This window comes from Zalophus californianus, chromosome 6, assembly GCF_009762305.2.
Source record: "Zalophus californianus isolate mZalCal1 chromosome 6, mZalCal1.pri.v2, whole genome shotgun sequence".
In the NCBI taxonomy this organism is placed as follows: domain Eukaryota; kingdom Metazoa; phylum Chordata; class Mammalia; order Carnivora; family Otariidae; genus Zalophus; species Zalophus californianus.
The window spans coordinates 96,301,884-96,320,357 of NC_045600.1; the positions used below are offsets into that span (position 1 = coordinate 96,301,884).

Consider the following 18,474-nt stretch of genomic DNA (forward strand, 5'->3'; position numbering starts at 1 on the left):
AAGTTATGTACATGGATCGTGTTATATCTCTACTGGACAGCACTGGCTTAGAACACATTAGAAGAAAGGGATATAGAAGGGAGAGCTAAATAAGGTACCACAGTGGGGGCTTTCAATAGTCAGAAGACATGCAAGGGCATCTGACCTCTGGAGCTTAATGGAGGGATCAGGAGCTTAAAGAACAGGAGAATGATAAGCTGCCAACACAATATCATACTCAAGGTTTACCCCTTGCATGTTCCTTCTCTTTGCCCCACCCCTCTACTTTTTATTTCCAAGAGTCATATGCAACTATTATTTAATTCTTCTCAGGTCCTTACTATAAACCTAGAAAATTACGGTATCTTAAAAGTCTGGAGAGACTTCTAATAACTGGGAATTTACATCTCCACTTATTTTTGTGTTGAGCTAAAATCTACCTTCTTTTATTTTTATTTTTTTAAAGATTTTATTTATTTGAGACAGAGAGAGAGCACGAGCAGCGGGGAGAGGGAGAAGGAGGCTCCCTGCTTAGCTGGGAGCCTGACATGGGGCTCTCTCCTAAGACCCTGGGATCATGACCTGAGCCAAAGGCAGACGCTTAAACGACTGAGCCACCCAGGCGCCCCAAATCTACCTTCTTTTAATTCAAGATTTCTACAAAACAACCCTTCAGAAAGTTTTATTTGTTCAGGATAAACATCTCCATTTCTAAATATTATAATCAGATAATGTCCTTTAGACATCTTATAATTTATTAGTATCTGTCTTAAAATGTAGGTCTCCAAATTGAACATAATATTGAAAGCTAGGGTAACTAGTTCAGAATATAGTGGAACCATTAATCCTACAAATGTTATACTTCTGTCAATGCACAAGGATTCTTTTAGTTTTAGTGGCTTCCTCATACTGTTGGCTTATATTAAGTTTGTAGCCAAACTGACTTCTCACACGAACTACTTTCAGGCCTGAGAGGTAAGAGTGAAGCATATAGATCTCTATGCAGAGTAAACAGAAGGTATGTATATAGTTGCCTTTTGCTGTATTTTACAGGGCAGAGTTTAAGTGAAATTATGAAGTACATCATACCTTTAAGACTTAAACATTTATTTACAGATTACTAACAAAGAAGAGGAACATGTGTTAGAAGTGTTAGAAGGTGTTAGAAGCCACTGACACCTGAAAGTAGAGCCACTCTAATTATACTATAAAGTTAATAAAGGTTGGTCCAACAAAAATACAAACTTAAATATATTTTTAGAAACACATCTTTTGAACAAACCTAGATTAAATTGTGCTCTATCAGTGTGTTATTTTGTTAATGATAGCTGTGACACATTTTTTAAAACTCTCAAAGATGTCATTGTGTAGCATTAGAATTACTAGCTGTAATTAAGTTATAATACATTTACTCTTTAGTTTTGCTCTTAAATTTACTTTTTAATGTCATCTGATTACTCTGTTTCTGTAATTGTAGAATACTTGTCCTTTTATGGAAAAAAAAGTAACTAATTTTATTATCTATATTGCAGGATGGGGAAGTAATGTAACTTACTAAGTTAAGAGCACAGGCTTTAGAATCAGGAAGACCTAGGTTTGAATTCTGGTTTCCACACTAAGTAGCTGTGTAGCCTTGAGAAAATTATTTAACGTCCCTTTACCTCAGTTTCCTCACTTATAAGGCAGTACCTGTCTCACAGGGATTGTTAGGAGGACTGAATGAGCTGATATATATATGTAAAGTACTTGGTGTGATACCTATCACACATTACTATAAGTGCTTCATAAAAATTTAACCTACTGTTATGCTAATGAAAATCACTAAATGTGCTTCTAAAATAGAACCTTAACACAATGAACTGTTTTGTTGGCTATCTACATTAAAAGTAGTAGTGTTGTAATATATAAATTACAGAGAGAAAGAATGAGAATGATAAAACTACCTTGGGCATTTCCCTGAAAAATTAATGTAATTTTTTTAGAAAAGCAGGTATTTTTGCAGAATAGAATAATACATTATGTCTATTTCTGTACTAAGAATGGCCTTCAGTTGATAGTTGGATCAGTTTGTTGATTTCTTAATTCTGTGTGAACTGGTACGTGTTTTTTAATATCTTCTTTTTTTTTAAACTATTGAAGATTTGGATTCCTAGACTTGCCCAAGCACTTCTGTCTGCTATAGCAGACATTAGACTCTACTCAATAATGAAGCAACTAGAAAATCAGCAAATGGCAAAATGGGTGGTAAGTCCTAAACACTTTAAAAACTAGTCACTTCATTCCTAACAGCATGAAGCACATGGAAAAATCAGTTCTCAAAACAGCTTCAGAAGATACTTTGTACAACTTTAGAGAGGTACTTCCATAATGAAGAACAGCAAAATGCAAGTGGTGCATGCCATATCGCTCCTTCTGATTGCACCCTGGGTGATTGACGCCATTGATGCCCACCGAATCTTTGAACCCTAGGAACAGCCTTTGGAAACACTGCAGTCATCAAAGCCATCAGAGTCTTTGCCTCACTTTCTGTAAAATTCAGTAGGAATAGTTCTAATCATTGCCTACCTCACAAATCACCTACAACCTTTGTTCACTACCTCTAGCGACCTGAGACTGAGCCTAAGAAGTATGTTTTCAATGAAGCATTCTTTCACCTCTAGCTAGAGTGTTTGAAATAGTTATACTCTGTAAGGGAGAAAATGTGGTGTAGAAAACTGTCCTTTGTCAGACTGGCTTATTTCACCGTGGAGAAATAGATTCCTCATATCACATTCAAGTCTTGAATGGATTTTCTCATTGAAACCATGTCCTGAAGTGTGATTGGATTCTTTAGTACTGTGGTTAACCTTCCTTGGCTCTTTCTTAAATTAAATAAACTTATACAAGGTAGCTTTGAAATCTTACTACCTTTTTAGTACTGTTTCTACTGGAAAATATGTTCCAAATTCCAAGTGACCAATTTATCAACAAATTTCTGGAATATAATTTATTGTTAATTTATTAATACAAATTTAATATTATTATAAATAGATTCTTAATACATTTCTGCAGGTAGTGTGTTTGTTTGCATTAAAAAGACAGAATGGTTTAGCGATTGAGTCCTTGTTAATGGATTCAAGGATAAAATCAGTCTCTTTATTTTGTGCTTACATACACAGATGAAGGCTCAACCTAAAATGGCAAAAGTGTAATGCCTTTGAAATCCTTCCTCCAAAGTAGTAGTACTAGTTTCTTCTAGTTTAAGAAAAGCCTCAAATCCACAAAAATTTGGAACATTTTTTAAAGGCTGTATTTGAAGAGATAGGAATCTAATACCACATGTTTAACATCCTTGCACCAGCTAACAAGTTTCTTTTAAGACGTTTGCTTTGTAGACTTGATGCTTCTGTGTGCATGTTCTTCCAAAAACTGGTTTATTATTTTAGTCAATTTACCTGAAAGTATAAGCTTGTTAACTTTAACACCTACATATCTGGTATTATCATAGATCTGTGTGTAATGTAACTTCTTAAAAACAATGTTTGGGCATGCCTATTTTCAATATCATTTGCATTTTGATGTGATTTTTGCAGTAGGTAGACTTGCTGTTTTCCATACTGAGCTTTTCCATTTCCCACTCCATATATGTTTGCTTATAATTGTTCTTAGTTTTTTTGCCAGTTATGCTCTTGGTTCACATGGTATTGCTGTACCAGAACTCTTACAAACACCATGGAAACTGTTCTCACTATAATTGCTCTTTTCTACTATCCTTTGGAAGGTTCAAAGTCTATGAACAGGTGAGATACATTACTGTTAATAATTATGTACAAAACATGAAAAATCTTAAATATCAACATATTGTAATGTCTGGTGGACCCCCAAATGTTCATGAAGTTTATTAAAACCACATCGTCAGTTGATACATTTATTATAGTAGGAAATAGATATATGCAAACTAGGTAATGAAGGGCAGTTTAATAAAAGGACTATGTACAAATGTTTAGGCAATGTTTAGAAAAACCAATATGGGGATAACCGTAGTAACCCCATGGGCTAGTCATAGGAGGAAGTTTCTGCTACCCCTTAGGCCCAAGGAGAGGTAATTGTAATGGCAATCCATACAAAGCTGTAACTTAAGAGAGGGCCCCAATAGGGGACATGCACAGCCAGCCTTTAGTCATAGCAAGAAGAGAGCTGGGGGAATAAAATGCCCTGACTTAAGTCTTCTGCCCTCCAATCAGTCAAGGCCAATCAGAAACCAGAAGTGAGCTCATTGATATAGTTCAGGCAGGTCAGCTTCCCTGCATATAGAGCAAGTGAAGAATAGAAGAAAATAGATCTGGAAGGGCAAATAGAAAATATATGGACCCAGGAGATTGGGTCCAAGATGGCAGCATAGGAAGATTCTGAACTCACTTCCTCCCTCAGACATACCAAAACTATACGAACATATGGATCATTTCTTTCCAAAAAAGAAATGAAAGCTAGATGAATTGCTGTCCACAACAAAGGGTAAAGATAGGTGGAAGAGGCAGAGACACAGTCCCACAGAAAAACCCCATCCGCAGCATGGCAACACACAATAGGGAGGGATCTCACCAGCTAGCACTTCTTCCAGAAAAGCAAGGCTTTGATGCCCCACATCAGGTACTCTGGCCCCTGGGATCTGCACCAGAGAAACAAGCACCCAGAACATCTGGCTTGGAAAATAAACTAGACATCCAGGTGTCCCAAGTGCTATAGGAAACTGAGGTTCCCCACTTGGATGTCTCATATACAGTCTTGGTTACCCTTGAGACCCAGTGGAAAAACAGCCATTTGAAAAGTGTCCAGCAGTGACCCGCCAGTAGGAGGGATGGTGTGGAGGTCATCCCTGTGGAGTAAGGGGTTCAACTTCACATCAGGGACCCCCTGCCTGGGGATCTGCATCAGGAGTGTGAGTCCCCATAATGTCTGCTTTTAAAATCAGTGGGGCTTAAGTCCAAAAGACCGAGAGGCCTATAGGAAACCTAAACTCTGCTCTTAGAGGCCTAGAGACAGTATCACTTGCTTCAAAAACCAGGAAAGAGGCATCAGTTTAAAAATTACCTGACATGAAGGAGATTTATTGACAAATTTTAAGGCATGTACCAGAGAGGCTGGGCACTTTCTCCAGGAACAGAAGTGCTGGTAGATATCGTTTTTCTTGCCTACCTTCAGCCCAGCTAGCCCAACACTGGCAAATGACAGTTCTGACACTTTCCATCTACCTTGCTAGCATAGTTTGCCCAACCCTGGCATGCCCCTACAGACCTGTGCCACCCAACCCGGCAGGTGCCCCTCCAAAGCAGCTGCCACCATGCCATACCCAGGGGGCAGCCTCTGTCAGGACTGGTACCCCTCCATAGTGACTCCAGTCCTGGGTGAGACAGGCATCCCTGCCCACCAGCACACCCACACCAGTTGTAGCCTGTCACAACAGGAAATCACACAGCCCATACGGAGGATAGCCCTGAAATGCCTTGTTCTTGTGACCAAGGAGAATTGCACTTCTAGGCCCATGGGACACTACCTTTAAACCAGAAGACATAGCTGACTTACCTAATACCAAGACTCAAACACAGAGAGTCAGATAAAATGAGATAGAGGAATATGTTTTAAATGAGAACAAAACAAAACCTCAGAAAAAGAACTAAACAAAATGGAGACAAGCAATCTACCTGATAAAGAATTCAAAGTAATGATCATAAAGATGCTCACTGAACTTAGAAGAGTGGATGAACTCAGTGAAAACTTAAGGAGATAGAAAATATAAAAAAGAACGAGTCTGAGCTGAAGAATATAACTGAAATCAAAAATACATTAGAAGGAATTAACAGCAGATTAGAGGATGCAGAACAGCAATCTGGAAGACAGGGTAGAAAAAATCATCCAAACGGAAGAGCAAATGGAAAGGAATTTTTAAAAATGAGGATGTGGTAAGGGACCTCTAGAACAACATTAAGCAGACTAACATTCACATTATAGGGATCCCAGAAGAAGAGAGAGAAGGGGGTAGAAAACTTATTTGAAGAGAAAATAGCTGATAACTTCCCTGACCTAGGGAGGGAAACTGACATCCAGGTCCAGGAAGCACAAGAGAGCCCCAAACAAGATGAACCAAAGGAGGTCCAAAATAAGACACATAATAATTAGGATGCCAAAAAGTAAAGATAAAGAGAGAATCTTAAAAACAGCAAGAGAAAAGCAACTAGTTATATACAACAAAACACCCATACAACTGTTAGCTGATTTTTCGCAGAAACTTTGCAGGCCAGAAGAGACTGGCATGATATATTCAAAGTGCTAAAATGAAAAAAACCTACAACCAAGAATGTTCTACCCAGCAAGGATTAAAGGAGAGATAAAAAGTTGTCCAAACAAAAGTTTAAAGGAGTTCATTACCACTCTACCAGTCTTAAAAAAAATGTGAAAAGAAATTCTCTAAGCAGAAAATTTAAATAAGAAAATTATGAAAGAAAAATTTCACTGGCAAAAGCAAAATACAGTAAAAGTAGTAGATAAACCACTTAAAGCTAGTATAAAAATTAAAAAAAAATTAGTAAAATCAACCACATCTGTAATAATTAGTTAAGAGACAAAAATATGTACAATATGATATCAGATACATAATCATAGGGAGGGTAACGCACTGTGCTCTTAGAATGAACCTCATGGCATTAAAAACCAATAACAGATACACAAAAAATAAAAAGGAACCCAAGCATAACACTATGAAAGTCATGAAATCACAAGAGAAGAGAGCAAGAGGAAAAGAACCAGAGAACTACAAAAACAAATAGAAAACAGTTAACAAAATGACAATAAATATGAACGTACATATGAATAATTACATTAAATGTAAATGAACTAAATGCTCCAACCAAAAGACATGAAGTGAATGGATGGATTAAAAAAAAAAAATCCATCTGTATGCTGCATACAAGAGACTTACTTCAGACCAAAAGACACATACCGAATGTGAAGGGATGAATGTAGATATTCCATGCAAATGGAAGTGAAGAAAAAACTAGGGTGGTTAATGCTTAGACAAAAATAGACTTTAACACAAAGACTATAACAAGAGACAAAGAAGGGCATTATATAATGATAAAGGGATCAGTCCAACAAGAGGATATAACAACTGTAAATATTTGTTTCCGACATAGCAGCGCCTATATATATAGAGCAAATATTAACAGACCTAAAAGGAGAAATACAGTAGTAGAAGGAGACTTTAAGGCCCCACTTACAACAATGGATAGATCATCCAGACAGAAAATAAGGAAACAGTAGCTTTAATGACACATTAAACCAGATCGGCTTAACAGACCTAGAATATTTCATCCCCAAACAGCAGAATACACATTTTTTTTTGACATGCACATGGAACATTCTCTAGAATAGATCACATTAGGCCAAAAAGTCTCAATAAATTTAAGAAGATTGAAATCTTACCAAGCCTCTTTTCTGACAACAGTGTGATACTAGAAGAAATCATTTACAATTAAAAAAACTGGAAAAAAGTGAAGGCCAAAAACATGCTACTAAACAAGCAACAGGTCAACAAAGAAATCAGAGGGAATCAAAAAATACCGTGAGACAAATGAAAATGGAAACATAACATTCCAAAATCTTTAGGATGCAAAAGAAGCAGTTCTAAGAAGGAAGTTTATAACAAAAGAGGCCTACCTTAAGAAATAATAAAAATCTTAAACAATCTAACCTAATCTAAATTTAGTGAAAAAGAACAAAGAAAACCAGTTAGTAGAAAAAATAATAAAGATCACAATGGAAATAAGTGGAGACAAAAAAAAAAAAAATAGAAAAGATCAGTGAAACTAACAGCTGATTCTAAAGATAAACAATGTTTAAAACCTTTAGCCTTGGGGCGCCTGGGTGGCTCAGTTGTTAGGCGTCTGCCTTCGGCTCCTGGGATCAAGCCCCGCATCAGGCTCCCTGCTCCGTGAGAAGCCTGCTTCTCCCTCTCCCACTCCCCCTGCTTGTGTTCCCTCTCTCACTGTGTCTCTCTCTCTGCCAATTAAATAAAATCTTGAAAAAACTAAAAAATTAAAAAATAAAACCTTTAGCCAGACTCATCAAGAAAAAAAGGACTTAAATCAGAAATGAAACAGGAGAAGAGGAGAAGTTACAGCCAACACCATAGAAATACAAAGGATTATAAGAGACTACAAAAAAATTATATGCCAGCAAACTGGACACCCTAGAAGAAATGGATAAATTTAGAAACATAATCTTTCGAGACTGAATCAGGAAGAAACAGAAAATTTGAACAGACTGATCACTAGTAATGAAATTGAATCAATAGTTGAAAAACTCCCAAAAAACAAAAGTCCAAGATCGGATGGCATCACAGATGAATTCTATAAAACTTTTAAAGAAGAGTTAATACCTATCCTTCTCAGACAATTCCAGAAAATTAAAGAGGAAGGAACTCTTCTAAATTCATTCATTATGAGGTCAGCATTACCCTGATAACAAAACCAGACAAAGACACTACAAAAAAAAACAAAAAAACAAAACAACAACAACAAAATTACAGGTCAGTATTTCTAATGAACATAGATTCAAAAATCTTCAAAGAAGTATTAGCAGACTAAATTGAACAATACATTAAAGGTATCACTGATCACAATCAAATGGAATTTATTCCAGAGATTCAAGGATCATTATGTGAAAATCAACATGATATACCACAACAAAATGAAGGTTAAAAATCATATGATCATCTCAATAAATGCAGAAAAAGCATTTGACAAAATTCAACATACATTTATGATAAAACTTTAACAAAGTGGATACAGAGGGAATATACCTCAACATAATAAAGGCCATAATATGACAAACCCACAGCTAATAACCATACTCAATGGTGAAAAGCTTGAAGCTTTTCATCTAAGGTCAGGAACAAGACAAGGATGCCCACTCTAACCACTATTATTCCACATAGTACTGGAAGTCCTAGCCACAGTAATCAGATGAAAAAAAAGCACCTAAATTGGTAAGCAAGAGGTAAAACTCACTATTGGAGCTAACATACTACATATTGAAAACTGTAAAGGGTGCCTGGGTGGCTCAGTTGGTTAAGCAACTGCCTTCAGCTCAGGTCATGATCCTGGAGTCCCTGGATCGAGTCCCGCATTGGGCTCCCTGCTCGGCAGGGAGTCTGCTTCTCCCTCTGACCCTAACCCCTCTCATGTGCTCTCTCTCATTCTCTCTCTCAAATAAATAAATAAAATCTTTTAAAAAAAAAAAAAGAAAACTGTAAAGACTCCACCAAAAAAACTTAGAATGAATAAATTCAGTAAAGTTACAGGATACAAAATTAATATACAGAAATCTGTTGTGTTTCTATACACTAACTAGCAGCCAGAGAAATCAGGAAAACTAACCCACTTATAATTGCATTTAAAAAAATACCTAGGAATAAAAAATAAAATTAAAAAATACCTAGGAATAAATTTAACAGAAGTGAAAGACCTGTACTCTTAAAAACTATAAGATGTTCATGAAAGAAACTGAAGATGACACAAGTAAATGGAAAGATATACCATATTCATGGATTGGAAAATTAATATTGTTAAAATGTCCATATTATCCAAAGCAATATACAGATTCAATGCAATCTCTCTCAATGTACCAATAGCATTTTTCTCAGAAGTTAAACAAATAATCCTAAAATTTGTATGGAACCACAAAACAAACAAACAAACAAACAAACCTGAATAGCCAAAACAATCTTTAAAAAGAACAAAGCAGGTAGTATCACACTCCCAGATTTCAAATTATACTACAAAGCTATAGTAATCAAAAAAGTATGGTACTGGCACGAAAATAAACACATGGATCAGTGGAACAATAGAGAGCCCAAAAGTAAACCCACACTTCTTTTTTTTTAAAAAAAGATTTTATTTATTTATTTGAGAAAGAGTGAGCATGAGCAGGAGGGACAGACGGGGAGAAGCGGACTCCCCACTGAGCAGGGAGCCCCATGTGGGGCTCGATCTCAGAACCCTGAGATCATGACCTGAGTTGCAGGTAGATACTTAACTAACGGAGCCACCCAGGGACCCCAAATCTACACTTCTATGGTCAATTAACCTATAACAAAGCTAGGCAAGAATATACAATGGGGAAAAGACAGTCTTTCTAATAAGTGGTGTTGGGTAAACTGGATAGTTACATGGAAAAGACTACTATTTTATCGACCCATATACAAAGAATAAACTTAAAGACCTGAATGTAAGACCTGAAACCACAAAACTCCTAAAACAAGTGGTAAACTCTTGGATATCAGTTTTAGCAACATTTTTTTAGATCTGTCTCCCCAGGCAAAGGCAACAAAAGCAAAAATAAACTGTTGGGACTATATGAACAGCACAGCAAAGAAAACCATCAACAAAATGTAAAGGCAAACTACTGAATGGGAGAAGATATTTGCAAATGATATATCCAGTAAGGGGTTAATATCCAAAATACATAAAGAACTCATGCAATTAAAAAAATCAAATTAAAAAAATGGGCAGAAGACCTAAGTAGACATTTTTCCAAAGAAGACTTCTACAGACGGCCAACAGACACTTGAAAACATGCTCAACATCACTAATCATCAGGGAAATGCAAATCAAAACCAAAATGAGATATCTCACACCTGTCAGTATGGCTATTACCAAACAGACAGAAAATAACAAGTATTGGCTTGGATGTGGAGAAAAAGTAACCCTCATGCACTATTCGTAGGAATGTAAATTTGTGCAGCTACTGTGAATAACAGTACAGAAGTTCCTCCAAAAATTAAAAGTAGAAATACCATATATATGATCCAGCAATTCCATGTCTGGGTATTTACCCAAAGAAAATGCAAACAGTAATACGAACTCCTATGTTTACTGCAGCATTATTTACAATAGGCAAGATACAGAAGCAACCTAAGTATCCATCGAAAGATGAACAGATAAAGAAGGTTTGGCATACACACACACACACACACACACACACACACACACACACACACACACACACACACACACACACACTGGACTATTACTTGGGCCATAAAAAGAATGAAATCTTGCCATTTGCAACAACATGGATGGACCTAGAGTGTATTAATGAGATAAGTCAGATGGAGAAAGATAAATACCATACAATTTCACTTAAAAGTGGAATCTAAAAAACAAAACAAATGAATAAACTTAACAGAAACAGACTCACAAATACAGGGAACAAACTGATGGTTGCCAGATGGGAGGAGGGATGGGTTGGATGGGGAGAACAGATGAAGGGGTTTATGCGGTACAAACTACCATTTATAAAATAAGTCATGAGGATATAAAGTATAGGATTGGGAATACAGTCAGTAATGTTGTAATAACTCCGTATGGTAACAGATAACTACCCTTTTTGTGGTGAGCATTTTGTAATGTATATGAATGTCAAGTCACTATATTGTACCCTTGAAACTAAAAACAATACTGTATATATCAACTATACTTCACTTGTAAAAAGTAAGTTAAAGAAAATATGTGGACCAGATTTGGGCTTATATAAACTGGGGAAGCAAATACCAAGCAAATGGAACCACCAATATGAGCAAAAACACAGAGCTGTAAAAGGGCTTCATTTTGTTGTGGGCAGGTTGTCCATCCTACCACACATGTGGTCGGAAGCATGGGAGAAGGGAAGAATAAGGGATGATGCTGGAATGGGACTTTGCCCTTCTCCAGAATTTGGACTTTATTCTGTAGGTTGAAGGGAACCATTGCAGGCTTTTGAAAGCATGACATAATCAAATCTGATTTAGAAAGAATTCTCTTGCAGTACCAGTATTTAGGATATAATGAGGGAGAAAGCCAGAATTTGGTCTAGTTGAGAAGCTACTATCCATTCTTCCTATATAAAAAGATTGTTGGGAGAATCAAATCCCAATAAGATCATTTCTGCATGAGACTCCTGACTGCAAAAATAGGCATTCACTTAAGTTTACTTATATGATGAGAGCTTTATTATAAGGCTGAAAGTAAATATAAGGAAAAGAGGGAGCTTGTGGCCAGGCCTGGAAGAAAATTATAGAATATCTCAGCCACATAAATGAAATTGAATGAATTATGGCAGTTTTGAGGAAAAGTCTGTTCTGTTGTTCCTTTATAGCCCAGCCTGTGAATGTTTTGTCTAATTTTAAGGCTTAGCTAGTCTCCATTTCTGTCCTCACTACCAATTGTCCAGCTTTCTCTATCTCGCATTCAATTTGATCAAATCTGATTAGGTCTATTAAATGTCATTATCCCTATAGTTTCACGCTGGCCAGACTTAAGACTGGCTGCCTGGGTTCAAGAAGAGAGGGTCATGTAGCACAGGCGACTGCTGTAAAAGCATTCTTCCCCGGATAAGCATGACAGGTACTATTCCTGGCTTTAGAATATATGACATTTTGCAAACTCCTTTAAAAATGCAAATTTTATAAATGAAAGTTTTCTTTAAGGATGGACTGAGAATATCTAAGCATTGATTTCTGTAAAATGGTAACAGTAAAACATCTCTCAGAATTAAATGAGAACCTATATAAAGTGTATAGCGCAGGGCCTCTTACAAAGTAAATGCTCAGTAAGTGTTGTTAATGACAATGATATTAACTAAAGGAATATTTGGGGGGCAATACAAAAAAAAGAAGACAGCAACTATGAAAATATTCCAGACAAGTGACAGGGCTTAATGTAAAATGATGGGAATGGGAAGGAAACAAGGTGGATGTGTGGGGTGAGATGCTGCTATTTAAGGGACTCTCAAATTTTAAGACTGAGAAACTGAGTGATGCTATTAAATATTAGACACTGAACAGGTTTCAGGGAAGGTTTTGGGCTCATTTCAGGTGCTTTGATTTTGAGTGCCAATAGAGATCTATGTAGAAATATTCAGAAAAGAGTAAGATATCCAAGTCTGAAAGTTTGGAGTGAGGTCAGGACTGGAAGTATACACTTGGGTGTCCTCTCAGTAGTTTGACTATAGCAGAAGTAGCAATTAGGATGCGTGCAAATCAAACCAACCTATGAATGTGTTTTATTTCACCTGCATAAGGGTTTTTGTTTTTGTTTTTTGAAGAAACTACTTGGCAAAGTTTTAAAATTGGGAGATCTTACATAAAATCTGGGTTTCTAGTTTATGAGAGGCCCAGCCATTTTGGGCCAAGATTCCTTCATGACAATATCAGAGCCTCCCCACGGTCTACATCACTCATTTTTATTACTTATGTGGTCTCTGTAAGCATTTGAATTTGAAATCCCTGCTCCTACATCCTCACCAACGTTAGAAATTTCTCTATAGCTCCTAATTAGTTAATAGATATATAATGGTACCAAAAAGTTTTATTTGCTTGCTTTCAATTTTTAGCAGGGCTAACACTATTTCCATGTGATAATCTACTGTCTGTAGTCCTCATGATTAAATTATTATAGTCTTCTTTAGTTATTTATTGAGAGAAGTCCTAATAGTAAAAATCCGCATTTCTATCCATGATCTTAGAGGTTTGTATGGTAGGCTTTTTATCAATTATACATATAGATCTTTCATTTGGATAAGATTAGCACTTACTTTCAAAACAAAATTGTATGTACTAGGAAGCCCAACATTGCCTAAGTAATCCTAATATTTCCTTAAATGCATTTATTCTTTTTGTCTTAGAGAATTGTTTTGTGTAATTTTCTTATCTCTTTAGGAGAGACTTGATAATTTTTTCCATCAGGAAAGCAATTGGCAGAGTTGTATGGCGAAAAGTTAAGTTAGTATACCTTTTTGGCAAAACAAGACCAACATTAAGACACAGAATAAGTTCTGAATTTAAAATACTAGAATTGGGATATTAGAGCTGAAAAAGACGTTAGACATTCCCTCTTTTTATGGAGGAGAAAAATTAAGAGTCAAAAAGTATAAGTAACTTACCCAACTTCACATAGCTATTTATACCAAAAGGAAAATGCTCCCATTTAAAAAAAAAAAGTTGTATCACAGCATAAATAGTAGATAACTTCTACACTCATTTCCTAGTTGTCTTGACAATACATTTTCTTCACTTATAGTGTCAAGTACTTGTCCCTGGTGGCACTTGCCTTCATAATTCGTCCCACAGCTATCATTCCATGGATACCTTTGGTCTTCAGACATTTCTGGCAAGAACAGAAAAAGCTTGATCTTATTCTACATCAGTTTTACCTATAGGGTAAGTATGGCTACAATCCATCTATTAATGTCCAGAACCTATAAATTATAGATTGTGAACAAGATTTTACATTTCATAGTCAATTATTATATCTTCTAATGTCAATGAGAATTATCAGACTAAGGAAACAATATTTCCAAATTTATATTTTGTATTTTTATATTTATGATTATTAACTGTAATTATTTTAATTTGCATAAATGGGGATCTTTGGAACTTTTCTCACTTAGAACTTTTCTATACTTCATTTCCTATTTCTCAAGTACATTTTAGAAATACTTGATTCTTTTACATTTGTATAAGGCTTTATAATTCATAATGTGTATTTATATATTACCTCATGACTTTCACAATTCTTGGATCTAGACAATGTAGGTATTTTTAGTTGTAGTAAGGAAAGGGGTGGGTGGGTGGAGGGAACTCGATGAAATTAAACATGCGTTAGCCAGAGTCATTGGGTTGGTTGCTTTGATGGAACTGGTATTGAAACCCATGTCTTCTGTGCTCAATTCAATAGCATATATATTAAAATTGGGACAATACAAAGATTAGCATGGCCCCTGTGCAAAAAAACGAAACCAAACCAAAACAAAAACCCATGTCTTCTAATTTTGAGCTCCTAGGATCATACTTATCCCAAGTATCTAGTAGAGTATCCAAAACAGTTATTTATTGAAGGGCTGAATGCATTCTGATTCTTAGAACAGTAATCTTTTTAATATACTAGTATTCACTCTGTATGAGTATTTTTGGTTAGGAATTAAAAAGGGCTAAATCATCTTCTGCCAAGTTGCCACTGTTGTCATTTCTCAGATTTATTAACATTATTTTTAATGTATTATTCATTCAGCAAATATTTGTTTAACCCTAGTATGTGCCAGGTACTGTTCCAGATGCTGGAGATATAGCAACTTAACAAAGTCCCTGCCTTCATGAAGTTTATATTCTAGTGGGAGAAGAGAGAGAACTAAAAACATAGGAGTAATATATATCTGTCAAGTGATAAATGCTATAGGGAAAAATGAGAGATAAGGATAGAATTTTTATAGGGTAACTAGGAAAGACTGTCATGATAAGGTAACATTGGAGCCAAAACCTAAAGGAATTGAGACAATAAGGAAAGAATATTCCAGGCAAAGAGACCAGCAAGTGCAAAGACCTTGACATAAAGGTGTATTTGGCATATTCAAGGAACAGCAAGGAGACTGGTATGGCTAAAGGAGAGTGAACTTGGGAGAATATGATAATGAGGTCAGAGAGATAGCAAGGGCTCAGATTATGTAGGCTTTTACACAGGGAGATAAAGAGCCTTTTTTTTTTTCATTGCAATACAATGTATAGTTTATTCATTCAACAAACATTTAGCCTGCTTTGTATCAAGCAGTTGATGATTCAGAAGTGAGTAAGATGCAGTGTCTATTCCCGAGGTCAAAATCTGTAGCGGGCGAGAAAGAGATATAACAGTAATTCTTGATTAGCAATATAGAGTGTTCTAAGTAGTTATATAGCAAAATGTTGTAGAACAGATAATTTAAAAAAAAGCCTAATTCTGCTTGCAGGGGAGACATTAATAGAAGGTTTATAAAGTAGATGATGTTTTAAATAATATCAAAAGTGAACAGGAGTTTGCCAGACCTAGGGAATCAGCATGCTTCAACCTGTAAAGGCCTGGGAAGGAGCCTATTCATATAAATCAAAATGCTCGTCTTGTTTATTTTGAAGGGAAATATACGAAAGAAACAAATGAGATAATGTATGTGAAAATACTTTGAAATTGTACAGTTCATAACAAATATGATTCACCGTCCTAATTAGTCTTATACTCTCAAGTGTTGGTGTACTGAGTTGGCCCCAGCCAACGCCTTTTATGTATTAAAACACCCTTTAAAAATAACCAGTTGCAGCACCTGTGGCTCATTAGTAGAGCATGCAACTTGATCTCAGGGTCGTGAGTTCAAGCTTCGTGTTGGGGGTAGAGTTTATTTTAAAAAAACACAAAATTCATCTATCACCCCACTTTACATGTGAGGCATTGGCAGTTCAGAGAAGGAAATGATACCTGCAAGGTCTTTGGGCTGGTTAGGGTCAGAACTGGGACTGGAACACCAAATCTCTAGCACCTAGGACTATTTATTTAAAAAGAAAGAGAAAAAAAGAAAAAAAAATTAAAACAGTAGCATATCCAGACAGGAAAAGTATCTCTAAATAGAGAAAAATCTTGCATTAGTCTTAGGAAAATTTCCAATATGTATGGACCTACTTCTCTTTGCCTTTTACATGACCTTGAGAATTTGGGACATCATTTTGTCATTCATTCTGTAAAATCAAACATAATTCAGTTGCCTTTCAGCTGCCACATTCTCACCAACTATTAGCAAGACAAAACAAAGTACAGGACATCGTTATAGATCTTACAGGCATTTAGGAGATAAGAAGAGGATATTATGGACAACTTTTGCTAATAAATTTGACAACTTAGATGAAATGGACAAATTCCTAGAAAAATACAACTTACCAAAACTGACAAAAGAGGAAATAGTAAATATGAATAGTACTATATATATTAAAGTTAATTTGTAATTAAGGACTTTAAACAAAGAAACACCAGGCTCAGACGGCTTCACTGGTGAATGCTACCATATGTTTAAGGAAGAAGAAACATCAATCTGCATAAACTTTTCCACAGAATAGAAAAAGAATAACATTTCCCAACTCTTTTAATGAAGATACCATACCCTTGATCCCAAAATCTGACAAGGACGTTACAAGAAAAGTCAATTATAATCAGTATCTCTCATGACTATGAATGTAAAATTCTTAAACAAATCTTACCAAATTGAATCTAGCAATATAATTAAAAAGAGTGGGGTGCCTGGGTGGCTCAGTTGATTAAGCATCTGACTCTTGGTTTCAGCTTGGGTCATGAAATCAGGGTCATGAGATAGGCCCCGTGCTGGGTGTGGAGCCTGCTTGTGATTCTCTCCCTTTCCCTCTGCCCCTCCCTTCCCCCCTACTTGCACACACGCGCTCTCTCTCTCTCTCTTTAAAAAAAAAAAAAAAAAAAAAAAATATATATATATATATATATATATATACATACACACATACATCATAACCAAGATTGGTTTTAGTTCAGGAATGTGAAGTAGGTTTAGTATTTTAAAATCAATCAGTATGATTCATGACATTAACAGAATAAAGGAGAAAATTCATAGGACAATCTTAATAGACACAGAAAAGCCACATGATAAAAACCTACTCATGATGGGAGAGGAGGGAACAACCATTAGAAAATGTGTAATAGAAGGGGATTTCACTAATATGACAAAGATTTCTATAAAATGTTATAGCAAAATCATACTAAGTATTGAAGCACTGAAATCCTTTTCCGTGTGATCACGGAAGATACATGGATGCTCATTATTTCCCCTGCTGTTTAACAATATATGTCCTAGCTAGTGCAGTAAGGCAAGAAAACAAATGGTGGAAAGGAAGAAAGAAAACTATATGTGATTGTATGTAGAAAATCCAAAAGCATCTAGAGGTAAACTGTTAGGATTAGTAAATAAATTCAGCATGTTCACTAAACACAAGGTGAATATACAAATATTGATTTCATTTGGATACTAAAACTAGTGCGTAAAAGTTTGAGGAATAACAGGATATTTATATAGTCTCAAAGTGTCTCCCCATAAAATATTAATTACAAAGGATAAAATAATAATTTTACGGTGGAAAAACTTGACAGACATTTCCTTAATCAAGGGATCAAAGTTCAGGGGTGCCTGGCTGGCTCAGTTGGCAGAGCATGCAACTCTCGATCTCAGTGTTGTGGGTTCAAACCCCACATCGGGTAGAGATTACTTAAAAATAAAATCTTTTTAAAATAAATAATTTTAAAAAGAAAAAGGGATCAAAGTTAACATTGCCAGTAATTGACAGACCACTATCATGAGACACCTGATCAAAAGCAGAGAAAACACCCTGTCACTTCTATGGTATTACTGCTGTAATGCATAACCTGAATCTATTCATGAAAAAACATCAGACAAACCCAAATGAGGTACATCTAGAAAATAACTGACCTGTATTCTTCAAGATACCAGTCATGAATGACAAGGAAAGATTAAGGAAATATTTCTAGATTAAAGGAGACTACAGAGATAGAACAAGTGAACACAACAAATAATCAGCATTGTTTTTTTTCTTTGTATAAAGGACATTATTGGGACAATTGGTAGAATCTGAACAAGGTATAAATT

General features: G+C 35.7%; 1 protein-coding gene and 1 non-coding gene across 2 annotated transcripts in view; both read left to right on the forward strand.

Annotated features, from left to right (window-relative positions):
* PIGB (phosphatidylinositol glycan anchor biosynthesis class B) overlaps window positions 1–18,474 on the forward strand; it is a 37,299-nt gene that overhangs the window by 4,304 nt on the left and 14,521 nt on the right. Inside the window, 3 exon segments of the mRNA XM_035727977.1 lie at window positions 2,119–2,223; window positions 3,628–3,758; window positions 14,073–14,216. Coding sequence (XP_035583870.1) covers window positions 2,119–2,223; window positions 3,628–3,758; window positions 14,073–14,216 — 380 coding nt within the window.
* LOC113910651 lies at window positions 14,714–14,819 on the forward strand. The gene has a single exon (XR_003516156.1). It is a non-coding gene; the product is annotated as a U6 spliceosomal RNA (small nuclear RNA).